The 22,060-nt window shown below is 39.8% G+C and overlaps 1 protein-coding gene across 1 annotated transcript in view; it reads left to right on the top strand.

Moving 5' to 3' along the window:
- Nucleotides 1-2,424: 2,424 nt before the first annotated feature.
- Nucleotides 2,425-22,060, top strand: part of LOC306774198 (fibroblast growth factor 14-like) — a gene marked incomplete at both ends in the record, with an annotated part of 87,498 nt that continues 67,862 nt past the window's right edge. Inside the window, one exon of the mRNA XM_079264181.1 lies at nucleotides 2,425-2,518. Within this exon, the coding sequence (XP_079120307.1) occupies nucleotides 2,425-2,518 (94 nt within the window). The remainder of the gene's footprint in view (nucleotides 2,519-22,060) is intronic.

Here is a 22,060-nt window from a genome sequence, read left to right as displayed (position 1 = left end):
TAACTGTCTAAATGTAGATTAGTGAAGTCAAGATTATTAAAAATGTAATTATTTTATTTTATTATGCTTTATTTTATTGTCGTGTTAGAACATTACCTTCTTTGAACCAAAGCGCCATTGTGTTTGCTTATTTTAAGAAGTTTTCTATCCATCTATCTATCTATCTATCTATCTATCTATCTATCTATCTATCTATCTATCTATCTGTCTGTCTGTCTGTCTGTGTGTGTGTGTGTGTGTGTGTGTGTGTGTGTGTGTGTGTGTGTGTGTGTGTGAAAGAAGTATAAGTTTACATGAACTGAAGAAACTTACTAAGAAATGCGTCTTTAGTCTTAGTGTCACTTCATACTTCATTATATTAGATGATAATATGTTGGTACATGCAAAAGACTATGGTCTTATTATTACCCACCATTGATTATTACTATTACTGGTCAAGCAGGGACAGATATGCTCCATCATAGTTTGTTCTCCTTTTTTTAATTTTTTTTTAATTATTACTTGAAGTCTATCTTGTGGATTTATCATCATTTCCTGTGAGTGCTTTTACAAATTCATCCAGTGTAAAAACTCCCAAGTGTTTTGTAGCCCCCTTAGTGATCAAGGCTGGATTATCAAGGCATTATGGGCGCAGGCCCAGGGGCCCACGCCCACTTGGGGCCCATATAGGGAAAACACCAGCAGTTTGGACATAAAACAAAATGTACATAAAAGCCAGATAGCTACACCACAGTCTCCAGTGTGTTGCTACTGGTACCACTGGCTGAAAGATGTTAGAAATGTCATTTCACAGTGTATCATTCAGAATTTCCACAATGTTGCGAAGGGGAAGGGGGCCCCTGGGGCACTCTGGGCCCAGGAGCCTGTGCACTTTTAATCAGGCCCTGCTTGTGATAACTCTGGGAGCCTGCCTCCCAGTTTGGGAACCACAGAGCTAATGTAACATGAACCGGGTTAACCTTTGTCAGTGTAAACGGACCTTTACCTGTTCATCTTCACAGTTTAGTTAGCTTTAGCTTTGCACCCGTAAAAACAAACAATAAAATAAAACATAAAACAAACACAAGTTACAAACAACTGGTTCTGTCTTTTAATTTGAAGCTGCGGACCGGAAGACATTTCTCCCCGTATCTGCTTTTACTTTGTCACTGGTTGGTCACCAATAGTCAGTCAAAGCACCTGCTCGCGCCTCACCGGCCGCTGGTCGTCTCGAGCGACGCAGGAGAAAATTCAGACAATCCTCCTCAGACAGAGGTTGAACCACGAACCGGTCCCGGTCTCTTTCCCGTCTAGTTTCTGGAGTCGAGGCAGCGGAGCCACATTCCAGCAGCTTCTTTTCATTACCAAGGTGAGGAAGAGTAGGAGGAGGAGGAGGAGAAGGAGGAGAAGAGAGGGGAGGAAAAGGAGACAGGAGCACAGCAGCAGTATCTTGGCGCATTGGAGCTTATGGATTATTGAGAAGTGAGGACCGAAACGCGGATGAAATATTCATAGGGACTTTTTTAGAAGACAACGTAGAGTGGGGTAGTCCTCAGATTCCCTGCAGTGATTCACCTGTGCGCGCGCACACACTGACCTGAGCCCACAGAAGCAGTGGAAAAAGGATTTAGCATCCATTGAGTGTGTCGAGTGTGTGTGAGTGTGAGTGTTTGGAAAGGAGCCCCCCCTGCTGCAGTACTTTCCTGCTGAACGAGTGATGCCACCGACTTGCTGACGGACACCGGGTAGTTATCCGCAACCCTCCCCTCCTCCCTTCCTCCTGGACGGACGGACGCATCGCCCCCTGCCATCATCCCCACTAATATGCAATGGTTTTTTGTGCAGAAGCCGACAGCCGCCGCGTACCGCCGACTTCCCGCTAGCGCCGCCGCATGCCTGTCAGTCGCTGCCGCTCCTCTCCCCGCGCCGCGCGGCAGACGACGCCATTTGAAGCGGAGCGCTCGGGGGCTTTTCACGCCGCGGCGGCCGGGCGGCAGCAGCAGCAGCAGCAACAGCAGCAGCGACCGCTCTTCCGCAGCTGAGGACCACCGGCCGCTGGGGCAGCCGGAGGCTGAGACCAAGCAGAGCAGCTCCGCAGCGGTTGCTCTTTTCCTGCCGCACGAGGACGACGTCGACTCGGAATACGTGCAGCTGGTGGTCGCAGAGCTTTTGAGGAAAGCGGGTGAGAATCCGGGTGAGGAGCCGGGCTTCCTGCTCTTATTCTTGTCTATGGTGCAAATTGGGGGGGCGAAGCACCTCCGAACTGAGTCCAACAGCTGGCCGCATCTGCTGGCATGCAAACAGGGGGGTGTTTCAGCCCCCATGCGGTGGGTGAATTTTAGGCTGCCGCATCCGGAGCGCTTCTCGTCCCCCACCTCCTCTTCCTCCACCCCCTCTTCTTCTTCTTCCTCCGCCTCCTCCTCCTTCCCAGTCTCGGCCAAATCCATGCGGTTTATTTGGAGCAACATCTTCAGCAAAGGATCGCATATGCTGCAGTGTCTTTGTGGCAAGAGCCTCAAGAAAAACAAGAACCCAACTGGTGAGTTTCTTTCACGCGCACGTCTCCCCGTGCTCTTTTATTCTGTTTTCTGTGTGTATAGGCGTGTGGAGGGGACAGAAAAAGACTTTATTGGGTGTTACGTGCGTGTGCGCGCGTGCCAGGGTGGTATGCGCTGGTGTATTCCCTCTCGAGACTGCACAGTTCGACTGGTTGCTGGTGTTTCTCTGCAATCGCAGTTGTGCAGCAAGTGAGGGCACTACAGGGAGGGGGTGATGATGGAAAAGGAGGGGTAAGGAAAGGAGGAGGAGGGGGGGGGGGGGGGGGGGGGGGGGTTGCTAACTTCTTAGCACAGATACTGACTATACAGTGACAGTGCATGCGGGGGAAAAAGTGTGCGTGCTGCTGTCCGCGGAAGAGATGCCGCAGAAAATCAAGTTTAATGCAGCATACAGACTCCAGGCTCCTGCAACCTGCATGATTAAACAGCACATGGCCTTATTTCCATTTCCACTGTGGACTTATACTGTCCACAGTGAGGAAGGAGTGGAAAGAGTCCCCTGCTGCAGACAGTGCAGCCACAATGAGGTGAACACCAGCAGCACTTTGTGTTTATTCCACCTTTTCCAAGCAACAAATTCAAACAACGTCCTCAATCTACAGTTTCTCATCACAAGTTTTTTTTATTCTCAAGGCAAATTTAGCTTTGCAAGGATTTTAATTTAATTCAATTTGATCAAAGATTTAATTAAACTGGACTGTGCTTTGCTCTCCAGATGACTCCATCAGCTTTGTGTGAAGGAAAGATGGACGAAGGGAATTATTGGCATTACTGGCGTATTGATTCTTGACAGGGCAGCCTGCTGTAAGCCACACAGTATTTAGTGGGCACAAAGACTTCTTTCAAGTTCTTCACTATTCACCGAGTATCAGAGGTGGCAATTCCCTGTCCAGAAAGTAGAAGTCCTGCCCTGTTTTTGGACCTGTACATTTAGAACAGATGTTTTTACCAACAGGCTCGTTTACCTGGCAAACATTCAGCTCGTTTGGTGACTGGTTGGAAAAGCAGCCGGACAGGATTTTTACTTTCTGGACCAGGAATTGCCACCTCTGTCATATGCTAGAGCTCTGTTTAAAACATTTAGTCTGCAATAAGGTTATAAGTCAGTGTGATTTCTCTCCTTGCTTTTAGATTTCGGTTTAACAAAGAAAATATTTGCTTCAATTCAAGAAATTAAAATTGGATTCCTGTTCCTGCCAATGCATGAAGCCTTGGAAGAGCAGATGGGCCAACATTTAAGGGAAGCTGAACGCAAATTTCAAATCCATAGACAGATTGCAATATGAAATGACAGAAAAAGTTCTAAAATGAGGCTAAAAACAGCAGAAAAGTCAGATTAATGGCATAGTTCAAGGTGGTAAAAGATAAAGCAAAGTTTTCAGTATGTAGGCACTTTTATCTTTCTAGTTCTTTGCTCCTGAGAGTTAATGGCAAAAATGAAAATGCACAAAGTCTGTCTGGGTGTATGATGAGGTCAGTCAGTGATGGTGTGTCTTCTCTTTGCCCTTGAGTGGAAAACAGTCATCTTTCTGTCGTTTGAGTGATCATGAAGTGCTGTCCTGTTGTTTTTTGGAGCCGATTTGTGAAAAGGACAGATGTGCAAAAATTTCAGCACCGTGGACAGCTCCAGTAAATCAGCTTTAAGGGTAGCAAGTTTCTAGTCTTCTATATTCTGTTTCCAGCTTTTATTGGGCATTTTGAACAATAAGCAGCCGACAGTTTGTCTGGCGAATAAGTTGGTTTGTAAAAATTTGTTATTGTTTGTCAGAATATCCGAGGAATCAGAGAAGAAGCCAAATGAAGGTCTTTGACGATGATATGTCTTTTCTATGAGCTATTATTGTACTTCATAGGGATGCACCAATACCAATACCAGTATCAGTATTGGCTCAATACCAGGCACATGAACTCGCACTTGGTATAAATAAAAATGAACCGATACCACACTAGTCAAGCTACCGCGGATGTGTTTGATGACATGCTTCAGACATGTTTTAAAAGAAATAAATGCCTTGAATGTTAAAATGTGACATTTTTTACACTAAAAGCGAGATCTTTGTTTCAAAACCACACATTTATAGTTGTATTTAGGTAAAATGTGCCAAAACTTGTTGAAATTGTTAGATCTGTAATTTGTTTTGGTGAGGTAACTTCAGAAAGGATGGGTCATTTATTACAACATAATGAAATCTTACACAGTTATAACAGCAATAATAATTAGGGCTGTGACGATATGCTTTTGTCCTGATTCGGTTCGATTCCGATTTTTTGGGTGCTGATTCGATTTAAATGGCGATTCTCACAATTCTTCGATATTGATGATTTTTGTAGATTAAAAAACAAAATAAATAAATAAAACTTTTTCATTTTTCTTGATTTCAATTAGGAAAAAACAACACAGTAGTCAGATCATCATTTTGCTGCTATAATGCCAAAGAAGACAAGTAAAAAGATCAATAAAAACAATATAAATCACAAAAATTTTAAAATGGATTATTTTTGTTTATTTAAAAAAAAAAAAAAAAAGTCAATTTTTTAACAAAAAATCAATTTTAAAATTGTGAAGCAAAAAAATCCCGATTTTTGATTTTTCGATTAGATTTTCCCACCCCTAATAATAACCATAGTCACAGTAATGTTCACATAAACAGATTTGGTATCAGCAAATATCGGTATCGGCAGATATTCAAATTTCAGATATCAGTATCGGATCAGAACTTCAAAAAAGTGGATTGGTGCATCCCTAGTACTTTATCAACAAACGTTTGAAGAAAAAAAACGAATATTTTCTAGAATAAACTTAAAACAATGGGGTAATTCATTTTTGGCACCAGTTAAACCAAAAATCCTCCAGATTAAAGGGGAAAAAACAACCAAACAAAAAGAAAAAAACAAACAAAAAAAAAACACGTGGACATGACTAGACTGCTCATAGCTCATATTTTCTCTTGCCAAAACATCACAGCCTGTAATTTACAGAGTGTCACATGCATGCTTATGTTTTTTTCATGCTAGGCTTTGTTTTTATTCCTTTTTATAATGAACCAGCTTGAAGTTTGATTTGCTGGATTTATGAGTGAAACGCTTTCAGTCCTGGGATTCACCAGCAGAGACTTTACAAACAATGTCCCTAATTTGTGGATACAATGTTCTCCCTCACACACACACACACACACACACACACACACACACACACACACACACACACACACACACACACACACACACACACCTTTTTTGTAAAGTAATATTTTATTGACAGATATCAAAGCCAATTAAAATTCCATTTTGATTGAAAGAAAAGAAAATGCAGCATCAATAATATGAAAGTTTCTGTATATAACCGACTGTATATTACTGACTGATATTTTATTTTTCAGTGATCTGATGAAGACATTTAGTTACTACTTTAGATCAATAATCCTTTATTTAAACGTTATTTTTTTATTTAACCTCAAGGTAGTCCTTGCCAAGACAGGCAGCAGAAAATACAATAGTTAAAAGATTACACATTTAAAAACACAACTAAGAGACAAAAAACAGAACACACAAAATAAAACATTCAGTGTTTCAACCCAGCAGTTCTCTGATTATAGAACAGAATAGAATAGAATAGAATAGGCTTTTATCGTCATTGTAACATGTCTCATGTACAATGAAATTAAAGTACTGATCAGTTCAAAGTGCATATTATACCATATAAATACAAGAGTAAGAATAAAAATGTTCAAAAGGATAAAAGATAAAACTTTACTGATTAAAAATAAAACTTTATTAGATAAGTAAAATATTTGAAACGAGTTAGCCCGGCCTGACCCACCCTCATACCTGCTGCACACCCCCCTGTGAGCAGCCTCTAGTGGGTATGATGATGATTGTTCAGTACAGTTATGATGGTGGAATAAAACCAGTTTGTCCGTGCTCTGATTGTTCCGTATCGCCGTCCTGATGGTAAAAGTTCAGTCAGACAGTCTCTAAGGTGTGACGTGTCCCTGATGATATATGTCTTGAGACAGTGGGAACTGTGTTGTTGTGTAGAGGGAGGGTAGCAGACGATCTTCTGGGCCGAGTGTATGACTCTACGAAGCGCTTTCCTTTGAGCCACTGTGCTGCTGGTGAACCATATGCCGATGTAGCAGAACCAGTGGAACCAGTAGAACGACAGCAAGTTTCTCAGATGTTATTCTTCCTCAGCACCCTGAAGAAGTAAAGTCTCTGCCGGGCCTTTTTCAGCAATTCCGACATGTTTGTGTTCCAGGTTTAACTCAGCTAATTTCCATTTTTTTTCCTACAATAAATACTGTTTTCAAAAGTTATTGAAACAGTTTTATTCTCTTTCTGTTTGTTTTTATGTTCAGCTTAATTACCTTCATTTTATTGAATTTGAATTTAATTTAGTAAACTAAATTCTATGTCATTTCTTCCTTTTTTCCTTCCTTCCCACCACATCTAAACTCCTCTTCTCTGCTTGTTGGCTTGTGTGAATTTGTACATGGGACGTGCAGCATTTCATGAAGTGAGGTGGGAAGACCTCAGCCATGTTTTACATCAGAACTGCAACAATCCTGAGGTCCCAGAAGGCTTATTTGGTGTTTGTGAATGCATGCATGGACATGCATGTGTGTTTGTGCTGTATTTGCTGTCAGAATAAAGCTGAAAGTTTAGTTTTTTTTCCCCGACTGCAGCACAGTCGCTGCTGCTAGATGACCACATTGTGCTGACTAATACCGATTTAAGTATTTAGGATTTAAATACATTAATTTTGGTCCAGCTTGTTTTCAACGTAGAGCATCAAAGCCAGGAAATAAAACTTTCCTCATGCGATCAGACTGAGTTAGGCTGTGATGTTATGGAGTGTTATCAGTCAGAAACAGCTAAATGGAGTGGAAGTATTGTCAATGGGGCTCCTTCCGTCTCCAGCAGATGAACCAGTATCATACATTGTTAAAAGCAATGAGGCACAGTGTTACTCAATGTCTTGCATCCCGGCTGGCGTGCCCCAGATAGAGACATTCACCTTTTATAGCACATGTAGGTGTGCACTCAGTACATACACACACAGTCGCCTGCACATCTTCTTTTGAGAGTCTCAATTAAGGCATCATACTTCATAAATGATTTAAACTCTGGAGTATGGCAGGGAGGCTTGTGCTAAGTTAGATATGTTGCTGGAAATATTAAATACAATATTTAGACATATTTAAATATATCCTACGTAAATTTTACTGAAGTTTCTGATCTGGAGCTTCATTAACGAAGAGAAAATGTTCAAAAATGCAGATTTCTGGATGAGGAATTTTAGTATTTTTCTACATTCTTGCACCAAAGTGCATGTCACTCCTTTTCCTTTTCAAGTTGCATGCAGCTATATCGTTCAGAGATGATGACGTGACAAAATGGTGACAGTCAGGGCGATGTCTGTCCTCTGAAGTCACCCGTAGGGTTTTGGTTTGGATGTGTATGAGTGTGCTCATTAGTTCATGGCCTCATTGTCCAAACACACTGAGTCTGCAGAAAGATGGGTGACTTTGCCAGTCTCAACTGCTTTTGCCCTGAACTCACCATGTACGTCACACTGCACGAGAAAAACTGTACAGCGAATCAGATCATCTTATATAGAATAAGCTGAGAAAACAAATAAAGCAAACAAACAAAGATAAAAAGCTAAAACAAAACTCATCAAATTTTGCAATGGTGAGGCATAAAATAGGGAAAAGAAACGCATGTCATCAATGTTCATGAAAATTCATACGCATGTTCTACATGCTAGGGCGAAGAAAAAAATCCTCTTAAAGTCAGGCTGAAAAGTAAACAGGAAGACGACCATTTTAGGTCAACGTTGCAATTTTGGCGTTTTACTCACATTGCACTTGATCAAACCCGTCCGGCTTTTATCCAACTGACACCGAAATTGGTCAGCATCCTCAGGAGACACATGTGATTAAAATATATGTTAAACGTTGACATAACAAAACAAAACTGACCTGTAAAGCTATTTAGATTTCTTACAGAATATTCAAACAAGTACATTTATCTAGATTTTGTTGATGTTTTTTCACATTGTAGTAATTTAGTAAAATGCACCATAAGGTCATTACAAAGTCAGATGCATCTAGAAACAGTGATGGTCTATATTAAATTCAAAATAATGTAAAAACAGCATTAAATGGTAAAACACAACAGAACCAAAGCGATACAAGCGACAGGTAATCAGCATGTTTTGCATCAAAGGAAGACAATGTGGCTGAGTTTCATTATGAAAAGTAGAAAAAACTTTAATGAAAACTAGTACTGACTGATTGTGGTGTTTGGATCTCTCAGGCATTGCTGCATTAAAAAAAGACAGAACTACTGTCATTGACCATGTGTCAAACTCTCAGCTTTAAAACTTTGTTTAGTAGGCTTTGCAGCACCGTTTGGAATAAGAAAAGCCTTACAAGAACCACAGAAGAAGACAGGACGTATGTGCGCTGTGAAGTAGTTACCTGTCGTGAAGTCATCTCCGTATCTACTCAGAGGTGGAAACATGTTTGTGTCTGGAGCAATTTTGCTCACCATCCATTCACAGCTGTGCTTGGCATTTTAGGTTATCTCTATACCCCTCTCTACCACTGGATGCCAGTCTTTTTTACAAACTGTACCTTTAAGGACGCATTACGTAACATTCCAGACAGACAGACACTGTCCAGACAGACAGACAGAAACTATCCAGACAGACAGAAACTATCCAGACAGACAGACAGAAACTATCCAGACAGACAGAAACTATCCAGACAGACAGAAACTATCCAGACAGACAGACACTATCCAGACAGACAGACACTATCCAGACAGACAGACACTATCCAGACAGACAGACAGAAACTATCCAGACAGACAGAAACTATCCAGACAGACAGACACTATCCAGACAGACAGACACTATCCAGACAGACAGAAACTATCTAGACAGACAGAAACTGTCCAGACAGACAGACACTATCCAGACAGACAGAAACTATCTAGACAGACAGACACTGTCCAGACAGACAGAAACTATCCAGACAGACAGAAACTATCCAGACAGACAGACACTATCCAGACAGACAGAAACTATCCAGACAGACAGAAACTATCCAGACAGACAGACACTATCCAGACAGACAGAAACTATCCAGACAGACAGAAACTATCCAGACAGACAGACACTATCCAGACAGACAGAAACTATCCAGACAGACAGACACTATCCAGACAGACAGACACTATCCAGACAGACAGACAGAAACTATCCAGACAGACAGAAACTATCCAGACAGACAGACACTATCCAGACAGACAGACAGAAACTATCCAGACAGACAGAAACTATCCAGACAGACAGACACTATCCAGACAGACAGAAACTATCTAGACAGACAGAAACTGTCCAGACAGACAGAAACTATCCAGACAGACAGACACTATCCAGACAGACAGAAACTATCTAGACAGACAGACACTGTCCAGACAGACAGAAACTATCCAGACAGACAGAAACTATCCAGACAGACAGACACTATCCAGACAGACAGAAACTATCCAGACAGACAGAAACTATCCAGACAGACAGACACTATCCAGACAGACAGAAACTATCCAGACAGACAGACACTATCCAGACAGACAGAAACTATCCAGACAGACAGACACTATCCAGACAGACAGACACTATCCAGACAGACAGAAACTGTCCAGACAGACAGACACTATCCAGACAGACAGAAACTATCCAGACAGACAGACACTATCCAGACAGACAGACACTATCCAGACAGACAGAAACTATCTAGACAGACAGAAACTGTCCAGACAGACAGAAACTATCCAGACAGACGGAAACTATCCAGACAGACAGACACTGTCCAGACAGACAGAAACTATCCAGACAGACGGAAACTATCCAGACAGACGGAAACTATCCAGACAGACAGACACTATCCAGACAGACAGACACTATCCAGACAGACAGAAACTATCTAGACAGACAGAAACTGTCCAGACAGACAGAAACTATCCAGACAGACGGAAACTATCCAGACAGACAGACACTGTCCAGACAGACAGAAACAATCCATGCACTTTAAGTTTAAATGATGAGAGAATTGTTAAGGGGATGAAGAGACAAAAAGTAAGTTAGAGCTTATTTTTTGTGGAAAGAGAGGAGGGGGTTGTATTCGTGTATCGTGTAAATGTGAGTTTGATGTGTGTGTGTGTGTGTGTGTGTGTGTGTGAGAGAAAAAGAGAGTATAATCAGGTGTGTTAATGAACTATTGATGTTTTATACTTGAGGCTGTGGAGGTTATATATATAGCCAAAATTTGTTTTTATAATGAAAAGCACTTTGAGCTGCTTTTGTATGAAAAGTCCATCCATCCATCCATCCATCCATCCATCCATGACGGGTCTTCCCAGGGATCTCCTCCTGCAGCGTTCTGCCTGGAACGCCTCACCAGGGAGATATCCAGGAGGCATCTTAACCAGATGCCCTGAACCAACTTAACTGGAGGAGAAGCAGCTCTACTCTAAGCCTCTCCCAGATGACCGAGCTTCTCACCCTGTCTTTAAGAGAGACCCCAGCTGACCTGCAGAGGAAACTCATTTCAGCCACGCGTATTCACAATCTCGTTCTTTCAGTCACTACCCACATTTCGTGACCATAGGTGAGGGTAGGAACGTAGATCGACCAGTAAATTGAGAGCTTCACCTTCTGGTTTAGCTTCTTCTTTACCACAACAGACCGGCGCATATGAATAAAGTTTGATGTAATTTCAATCTCCTCTATAATATAAATAAACAAGAGATACAGTCAGTATGCATATTTAGTTCTTGACAGCTTATTTCCAACCCAACATGTGTAAATAGGCATGTGCAATCCAAACCTGTCACTTTCCGATAACGTATGGTGCTAAATTAAATACATGATTTTGAAATTTTGATCCATGCTTTTGTAACTACACGGCTTGACTATTGTAACGCCCTGTACTGTGGGATCAGTCAGTCCTCTCTCGCACGGCTGCAGCTGGTGCAGAACGCTGCAGCGCGTCTTTTAACTGGATCTCGAAAGTCTGACCATGTTTCACCAATTTTGTCTTCCCTTCACTGGCTCCCTGTCCGTTACAGAATTGATTTTAAAATTCTTTTATTTGTTTTTAAATGCCTGAACGGTCTGGCCCCTCGCTACCTGTCAGACCTGCTGGTGAGGTATTCCCCTACACGCTCTCTGAGGTCCACAGACCAACTTCTGCTTGTGGTTCCTAAGACGAAGCGTAAACTGAGAGGTGACCGAGCTTTTTCTGTTATTGGTCCCAAGTTGTGGAATAAGGTGCCCCTGTACATTAGACAGGCTGAATCGCTTCTTGTTTTTAAGTCTTGTCTGAAGACTCATTTTTTCTCTTTGGCGTTTGACTAATTTAAAAGGTTGTTTTACTATTAACAATGTGCTGATGCCCCATTATGATGTAAATATGTATGTTTTATTGTTTCTTCTGTACAGCACTTTGGTCAACTTTGTTGTTTTTAACGGTGCTTTATAAATAAACTGGATTGGATTGGATAAATAAAAAAAGATAAAACAAAGAGAAGATCTAAGTGTTGAACAGATACTTCTAGCAAGAATGCAAAAACAACATTTTAACTATAGTAAGTGTTCTCTTCAGCTCCCAAGGATTATTCGTTTCCACAAAGGAAGTAATGAAACACAGTAAAATTTTCAAAGTAGAAGTTTTGGAGTGATGTTTTATATGCTTTTGCACTACTTTAACCCTTTAAGGTCCTGGTCTACCATTTGGTAGAGGTATATTTGCAGTGACTTTAATGAGTTTCTTTAAAAAATTTGGTAATAAACTTGCCTGAGCATCTCTACTACTTTGTTCAGTAAAAAGTGTTTGTTAAAACACTACTGTTTTAAAGTTCAACCCTTTCACTGTTGTTACATTATTATTAACTACTTCTTTTGAACATCTCAAACATTTACTAAAAAACATTTATTATGTTTATTTTTGTCCAAAAACAAGTTTTGTCCAACATTTTTCTCTGACCTTTTTGGTATTGTAGATGTTGAAAGGGTTAAGTTAAACACTGGGTTTAGCAAATCCCGTCCTTATTTTCCTATTTATGTCCGTTGTAGCTTAAAGGGGGAGTATGTAAGATTTTCAACATTTTCAAAATAAATTAACTAATAAAACAACTACAATCATAATTAGATAGTTTTTTGAACATGTAGGTTCCAGTCTGTCCATATTTGATGCGTTATTAAATTACAAGTTTAATTAATGACAAATGACAAAAAGCACTTTTTTTTACTGGTAGGCAAACATTTAAGAAGGGTCTTTGTCATTAATTAAACTTGTAATTTAAGAACACATCAAATATGGACAGACTGGAACCTACATGTTTAAAAAAAATTATCTAATTATGATTGTAGTTATTTTTTTAGTTAATTTATTTTGAAAATACTGGAAAATCTTACATACTCCACCTTTAAACTTGGCTTTGATGCAGAGCTCCTCTACAATGCAGGGGCTAAAAGACACATAACAGGACACATTTAGTCAGAAACTCATGTCAAGATGCTGACGTTTATAAAAACGTATTACTTGAATATATTTGTCAGAGAGCAGGCTCTGGTTTTGAGGGAGCAGCCAGAGGGTCTAATTTTAACGGATGTCCTGTCAGTGACAATATGTCACATAGACGTGTGAGTCAGTGGGATCGGTTGATACCAGTAAGCTTGTATTCAAAATGCAAAGACTGCATGAAGCTGCTGATTCCCCTCAAGTGTCATATTTGACTCTTTTTATTCCTGAGATAAAAATGGTTGACTTGTGTCATGCCTGATTAAATTGCATGGAATAATTTTACATTTTGCAGTGAGGGAGCAGGTAAGGACCCCAGTCTTTGTGGTCTTTTGGACATACTTGGAAGTGAATGAGAGGAATTACAGTAGGGTGTCTTCTGACTGCAGTGGGAATAGTATTCTAAAGATGAAGCAATGAGTCAAAGAGCGGCGTTAGGAAAGTGTGTTTGTTTGCAGGCATGTGAGTGTTTTGACAGTTCTAGCTCCATGTATCTGCCATGAGAGGTTGAGTGTTAAGTGCTATTTTTCCAAGTGCACTTAGAAAGCAGTAGGGCATCAAAGGCCTCGCCGAGAAGTGTTGCACAGACAGAAGAATAAGGACTGGCGAAAGACTCGACAACAACTAGGTATGTATTTGACTGGCTGAGTGCAAAATGTTTTGTTGAGATGCAACACTGCAGCGGTGTAAAACCAAGTGTAAAATCCAAATTTATAGCTATTAAAATGGCAAAAAATAATCACTGAAGTCTCACTCTGTAGCTTTTCTTAGCACCTCTTCTTGATATCTCTGCTCTCCTCTTCGTCCCTTTGTTCTCCTCCTCTCTCACACACACTTGAACTGACTTTCCTTGTCTGTGTTAACCTTTTGCCTGATGAAAGCCCTGCATGACATAATCGCCATATCTGTGTGTGTTGATGTGTGCATCCACATCTGAGGCCCCACTGGGGGAGTCCAGGGGATTTAAGAGGTGGGTCCTCCAAAGAGGGCTACGGATCTGTTTACAGGTGTGTGTTTGTGTGCCATGGACTTTGACTCTTTACTGAACATAGCGGAAAGGAGAATTAAGGCTGCTTTGGGTAAAGTAGAAGGAGGTAAGGTTTACAATTCAATAAATATCTTTAAGGAAATAATTCAGTACTAAAGGTTGATTTATTATAACCTGAATTATTTCCAGGAAAAAAAGATTAAAAACAATAAAAAACAATAACATTACACCCAAATATCTCCCCACAGTTGGATAAAACTTACCATTTGCAACACCCCCTTTTTTTTTTTTTTAAATGTTTGTTTCTTTTATATTTTGCTATTTAACTTTTAGAAACTTTCTTTGACTTTACCTTCCTAAATTCATAGGGTTAATGCAGCACTGTCTGTGTATTTAAAGCAATGTTTGAATCAGCATGGAAATGCAGGCTGTATGTTGTTCCCATCTGCAACTCAGAGAAGCATTTAATCAGATTGATTTGGCTTAATAAACTTGAATGTTGTTTGTCAAAAGAGCTGCAAAAGAAATTCCCATAAAACTTGTTAATGTGTGCATATTTCTAAAGGAGCTAGTGTAAAACTCATTTATTCATTCATTATCAGAACTGCTTAGTCCGATTAAGGGTCGCGGGGAAGCTTGAGCTGATCCAAGCAGTCTTTGGGCAAGAGGTGGGGTCTGGTGTAAAACTGATGGAAATAATTGTCTTATTGGATTAAATGGGGATTATTTTTTAATTTTAGCTTTTTTTTTTCCTGCTGAAGCTGTGTTGAAATAATCTTAATTTAGATGGAACCGGCATTTAAAATTGAAACACAACCTTATTTTAAACAAAGTAGAGTAATTGAATTGAATTGAATTGAATTGAATTGAATTTACCCAGATCTCACACCATGTATGACTAAAACATTAAATGCTCAATGTAAGAAATGGTATACATATTGAAAATGTTAAAAATAAACGTTCTCCCATTTATAAAAAGCCTCTTTAGTCATTTCTTTTGTTTCATGACGCTCCAAAAATTTTTAGTGAGTAACAGGTCTGGACTTCAAACCTATTAGTCACCCACTTTGTAGACACTTTGTAATATCCTTACAATATGATTTGAAATAGTCTTACTAAATAAATTAGATTTTCCCTGGAAAAAAAAGATGGGTGTGAACGGCATGCATGGTGATCATGTACTAAATTATAAACGATCTTTTGAGAACCGGATCTGACAACAGAACATATAATAACTATGTTTGTTCACCCCACAAAACATTTTAGCTCAAAAATCACACCATGAAGTTTAATTTATTTATTTTCTAAATACAGAATATAGATTGCCTGTTATTCTGTGGTGGCGGTTCAAACAGTGGCACTTCTGTGTGTAATTTGCATGTTCTTACCCCGTATACGTGGTTTCTCTCTTCCACCATCCAAAGACGTGCATGTTAGGTTAACTGATTGCTCAAATTGTCCCTACCCGTGATTGTGAACATACATGGCTGTTTGTCTGTCTGTATTGGCCGTATGATGGACTGGCGACATATCCAGGATGCACCCTGCCTTTTGCCCAATGACTGCTGGGATAGGCTCCAGCAACCCTGAATTGGACTAAACAGCAAGACAGTGGATGGAAGCATGTTGATTCAGCCACAAAAGCATGTAAGGAGGAAGGATGGCTGGTTTTTAGTGTCAGTCAACTAAATCCAGTAATCCATACTGTCTTTTCACTGTCCTTTGACTTTTTCCTTTTATTTATTTCAAATAATCTTAGAGGACATATCAATCCATGATTAGATATAAAGATGATAGTTAGTGATTATAGTTGTAGATACACTTCTACATTTTGGAGATGTGATTACACGTACCTGTTGGTTGTTTGTTCTCTCATGACGCTGCTTTTGAGCTTTGCTAATAGCAAGTCAATGTTCTTCTCTTCTAAAACCAGGAGAGCACAGCCTCAGTTCAGCTTCCAACTTGAGTTTCAGAGTTTGATTCATGATCCTACAAGACAGTTTTGCAACTCAATGTCATAAATAAGTTCTGCCCTGAAGAGGGGTGCAATTTTTCTGTATATTGTTTAGTTATTTTGTTTCTCTTCTTTTGCACGTTTTAGACAGCAAGTAGCAAGAAATGTTGAGTATTAAAGACGGCAGCAATCTGCTTGTTGGACAGTCCTGCTGTTGCATGTTCGGGATCTATTGTCATTTGTCATTATCAGGATCTACTGTGGCTACAAAAGCAGCTTACAGTCCTTTTCTTTTAAACATATCTTTTTCCAGGTAAAAATATCTGCTGTGAAAAAGATTATGGATGTCAGACGTGTGCCTCAGAAAAACATCCTTTACAGAAAGAGTCTGTAGTTTTTAAGTCGACCACCTAGCACCTGCGGATCATGGGGACTCAGTTTTAGGGTTAAATTTCCTGCTGTGAAGTGTTTTCTTTAAAGAATATGCAGCTTTTACAGTTTTCCTTAAAACTTTGTTGCGTGACATTGGTATGAAATTCAAGAGGAGCTCTTGTACGGAAAAACAAGACTAAAACTTCTTTTCAATTATTATTTAATAATTCTACAGCTTACACAGGAAATGTTTCTTTCTTACACACTTCATGAAAGTGGACTGAGAGTGCACAATGACACGCTTCATAAAATACCTCTCATAGTATTTGATAAGTCAGGCGTCGCTCTCTAGCATCTGTCTGGAGGACTCTTACGTAGCTGTCGGTGGAATGTCGGCGTGCGTGTTCATGAGTAGCGATCAGATGAGGTCAGCTGCTCATCTGTTGCTTTCTGAATAAGTATAATGAATTAAATGTAGGTTTCAGACATTTATTGAGAGTAAAAGATAAAATATCTACAGCTTTATTATAAATGAAGATGAGGAAATGTAGTTACAGTCTCTCACACTAGAAGCAAATCTTTTCGGTAAAGGATTACCAGAAAAATGGCTGGATAGATTCAGTGTAGTTAAACCTGTTAATAACCGAGACTTCACCTCAGAATAAGCTCATTTTCAGAGTTTTGTGTTGCTCAAGCTTTTGTTGTCGTCTTGATCCCTCTAAAGCAGAGGTGCCAAAGTCCAGTTCTCGAGATCTACTATCCTGCAACAATACCAGATGGAAACAATATACCACACATCTGAATCATTCATTCAGGATCCAAACCGCTAAGTCTGATTAAGGGTCGCGGTTGAGCTGGAGCCTATCCCAGGAGTCTGTGGGCGAGAGGTGGGGTACAACCTGGACAGGTCGCCAGTCCATCGCAGGGCCAACACAAAGCGGCAATATAGAGTAACCAATTAACGTAACATGCAAGTCTTTGGACACGACTCAATTCAATTCAATTCAACTTTATATATATAGCGTCAAATCACGGCAATGCCATCTCAAGACGTTTTACAGACAGAGAAAAAAACATAATGAGAGCCAATTCATAATAGCCTATATAAGGAAACCAACAGATTGAGTTGGAGGTTCCAACTCAATCTCCCATCCTGAGCAAGCACACTGGCAACAGTGGGAAGGAAAAAACTCCCTTTTAACAGGAAAGGCTGAATTCCTCATCCACATGTAATTCAGCTCTTCAGAGGCCTGGTAACGAGTCGTTCATGTGATTCAGGTGTGTTGGAGGAGGGACGCATCTAAAAGTTATTATAATGGCAAGTTTATTCACACAGGGTGATTCAAAGTGGTTTAAGCATTAAAACATTAGAAAATAAGAAACACAATTTCAAATTTAAATAAGAAAACAAGGAAATAACATTAGATAAAAACTATTAAAATCATGATCATTTCCAGCTTAAAGAAACATTTAGATTTGGACTTTAAATAGAAAGTATTTCCACGCAGCAGAGACCAGGAGGGTCTTTAACCTGAGTGTTTCAGCTGATCTGAGGCTTTCTGGGAGTTTGTTCCAGACATGTGGAGCAGAAAAGCTGATTCACCATGTCTCAATCTGACTCTGGGAACTGATGAAAGACCGGATCCAGATGAACTGGGTGGGTCTAACAAGTTTATGCTGGGACAGGAGGTCTCTGATGTACTTTGATCCTAAACCATTCAGAGCTTTGTAGACCAGCAACAGAACATTAAAGTCTATCCTCTGATGGACATGCAGACAGCGAAAACACCTTAGAACTGGACTGATGTGGTCCAGTTTCTTGGTTTTAGAGAGGATTCTAGCAGCATTTGTGTGTAATAGATTTTTTTTTTTTAGGAATATCCATAAAAACAATGTTACAGTAATCAAGCTGACTGAAGATGAAAGGACTAGTTTTTCCAGCTCCTGCTGTGACATCAGATCTTTATTCTCCATATATTCTTAAGGTGACAGTCAGCTGACTTTGTTGTTCCCTTAATATGTTTTTCAATTCAGAATCCGAATTTTCTAACATCAGCAGGAAGTCGCTTTATTAGTTTTGCTCAAGTCCTCCAGAAATCTCCCTTGGTGTCTATGAGCAGTCCCTCTTTGCTGTGTATTGTGGTGCAGTGAGGATTAGATGCAGCCCATGTTGGAGCTTCTCAGGCTGAATGAGATCCCTTAATGCACCATGTTGCTGAACTCTTCATATTGTCTGGATTACGGCACACAGTCATACACACTTGCCCGAATCTCCTTTAATGCAACACTGTGGCTAAAACGAGATTAGTCACAGGTCTCTTTGGTGTTACTGCTGGCCTCAGAAATGGGTGTTCTGCTATCTGAAGCTTAAAGAGTATTGGCTTCATATTCTATTGACGCTGCCATTGTTTACAGCTAATGCTCAAAATGAATTGGTTGTAAAAGAGGCAGAAGCGCAGAACAACTGTTTACAGCAATTTATAATCTTACTTTCATTATTTTTTTTATAATTATATTAAAATATAGGCAGTAGAGGATTTAATTTCCTTTTTGTTTCTTTTGTTTTTACTCAACAGGACTTAAAAATCACACAATAATGTAAATGTAGTCTTAATCCTTCTTCATTTACAGGGAGTGAAGTTTAAAAGCTGCGAGAAATGACAACTCTCCTCACAACAGTAGGCAGAAATGAAAGGCTCAGTCCTTCCCTGTATGTGTGAGACTGTGGGTGGTTCTGGAAATGTTCTTTGTTCAGCTTTAACTGCCTAACAAAATAGTATCTGGTCATAATATTTACTGCCATGGTTCATGTCCATGATTCAACATTACTTGCTCATTCAGTAACATACAAAGGATAAAAAACTGCTACTGACATTTTTAGATGTCTGCTTGGATGCATCAAAATGAAACAAGTGGAGAAATTATTTTAAATCTTCAATTATGTGTTTTTACAGAGGTTTAGTTTTGAACTTAGGGTGTATTTAATCTGGATAGTCCGCTCGACTCGGCTCAGTTGGGGGGGCGACATTATTCACTTCTTAAACAAATTGGACCTTTTCAAAACGTGTTACACTCTCTACCAGAGGCCAAATTAAATGGCGTATCAGTGGTCTTGTTAATCAGATTTCTGTCAGAATGTTGACCAAATTCTTCCACGTTTTCCACGTGAGTTTTTTTTCTCCCTTCCAGAGTCGAATTTTTTTGTTGCATGTTTGAGTTTCCCATGAAGCAAGTAAAGATTGTATGATGCACTTTGTTTTGTAGTAAACTTCCTGCATTTGGCTTGAAACGGACTGAAACCTGCATTTGTAGGCAGACCAAGTCTCCTTCTTTGATATTTTACATTTATTATTTACATTTTCCCAGATGAAACAGACTTTACGTACAAACAGGCTTGGATTCAAATCCGATCGACTGAATGTGTCTTTAGTTTTAGTTGCCTCCCACCTACAGTGTTCATTCTGCATGTGTTAATTTCTCCTTAAAGCTCTAGTTGGTAATCTTGCTGGAAGACATTTTTTTATTACTCTAGGTGAAGTGGTTCCTCGTCCTGATAGTAGTCTATACGTTTTGTTATCATGAACAATAAGAAGAAAAAGCTGCAAATAAAAAAGCCTCGGATCACGGAAGGAGCAAAACCAGAGGGGGAGGAGCCAAGACAGGGCGCCACTTTCACAACTTGCTACAGCTACCTAACATTACCTACTCCAGCTTTAACCAGGGGTGTCAAGCGTCGGTTGCAGGTTTTAGATGTTTCCCTGCATCAACACATCTGACTTGTATTAATGGGCCATTGGGCAGAACTTTTTGGATCCCTTTAATCTGAACCAGGTGTGTGTTGGAGCAGGGAAGCACATAAAAGCTGCACGACAATGGCTATAAAGAACTGGAGTGTGACGTGCCTAACCTGAATAATCACTGTGAGTGACAGTGATTAAAAAGACGTTGAAATAGGAGCCCCACTTTGACGCCGACTTAATTCTCTCACCCACTGAACTTGAGGTTGATCAATAGCTTGTGCCTGAATCGTATTTGAAGAGAACAGACTGCACAGTTGCTGGTTGGAGGTGTACTCTCACCCACCCTCTAATTTTTCATTGAAAGATGCATCATGGCTTCTCAGTGGCAATCATTCATGATGCTTTTCATTGGGAATTAATAATTTGTAATTGAATAATTCGTAATTAACGTATTCTCCTACAAGTTTAGATGGAAATAATAATTCTGAATGAAGGTTTACATGAAACACGTCCTTACTTAATTCCTCTTTAGAGCGGCGGGTTGGGAATTGTTCTGATTGGACAGAGGGTGCACGTAACGTATGACATATACCAGAAATAAACAAAGCTGGGTCCCTGCTTCTCATCTTTTCAGTCATAACTTGTAAAAACTACATAACAAGTACCAGTTTCGCTGCTATTTTTATTATAAATGTGAAGTAGCAGCTCAACACGAGCATACAATTTTTGCAGCAACCGAGAAGGAGAAGAAAGATAGACCACCGAACACGGGAGGCAAAACAACGCGCGTCATCGGGACAGGACAAGGTAACGAGCATGCTCAGAACGACTGGAATTAACGTAGAGCGGAATAAAGGTTTACATAACAGAGGAATTAAATAGATGGGAATTAAAATGCGAATAAACCAACCACTTACATCGGAATTAAGTTTAATTCCAAATAAAAATGTGCATAAGGAATTGAGTGTTTACATGGTCATTTTTTTATCAGTTTAAAGCGGATGTAGCTGCCGTCAGAAGCACCTGTCATAAATTTAGTTGATTTAATTTCACATTCGATATATATTCACATCCAAGTAGTAGTTCATAAAATGTTCAATATTTATTTATTTATTTTTTCATTCACTAAGTTCATGTAAAAGCATGTTGTTTATTTGGATGGAAGTGTATGGAAGAAAGGGAGGACCATTTTCTTTTTGTTCCGCTGGTCCACATTGTTGCTCCGGGGATGTAGTTGATTGATGGACTCTGGGAGCCTCACGAGGCGCTGTGCACGCGGTGTCTGGTTGTATGTATGTGCCAGGAGAATGGAGATAAGTTCTTTGTTCTTGTGGGAAGTCGTGGATATTTTTATCCCCTTGGAGTTGATGCGGCCAATGAGGTACAATTTTTACTTGTTTTTCATTGTTAATTGGTTCATTATGTGAAGTTCATGTAACTGTAATCCCAATTAAGCTTTTAATTTTATGTATTTCGGAAAAGTTTACCTTTAGCTATGTCTCGTGAATTCCTATTTTATATATATGTAACTTCTCTGTTTTGCTTTAAGTTCATTTGAGTTTGGTATTTCTTTTCTTAGTTCTGATGGCATATTTGGGACAATTAAGGATCTTCCAAGTCAAGTTGAAGACACTGTCCATCAAAAATGTCTATAAAAATCCAAGAACAATTTCGAGCTTGATTAAACTTCAAGGGAGTAACAGCGAAATTAACTTATATTTGGAATTTAAGAGGAATTAAAACTCCCATGTAAACAAATAAGGTTGAGATTAGGGGATGATGGTGGCCACACAGTAAGTTTTTCCTCCCTTTATAACCTATTGGAGCTCAAGAGTCATGTGATGGTGCATTGTCTCTGCTGCAGAGGACACAGT

Source organism: Telmatherina bonti, assembly GCF_933228915.1.
Source record: "Telmatherina bonti genome assembly, chromosome: 24".
Taxonomy (NCBI): domain Eukaryota; kingdom Metazoa; phylum Chordata; class Actinopteri; order Atheriniformes; family Telmatherinidae; genus Telmatherina; species Telmatherina bonti.
Note: the sequence above shows the minus strand (reverse complement) of the source record. Positions and strands in the feature narration are given on the sequence as shown.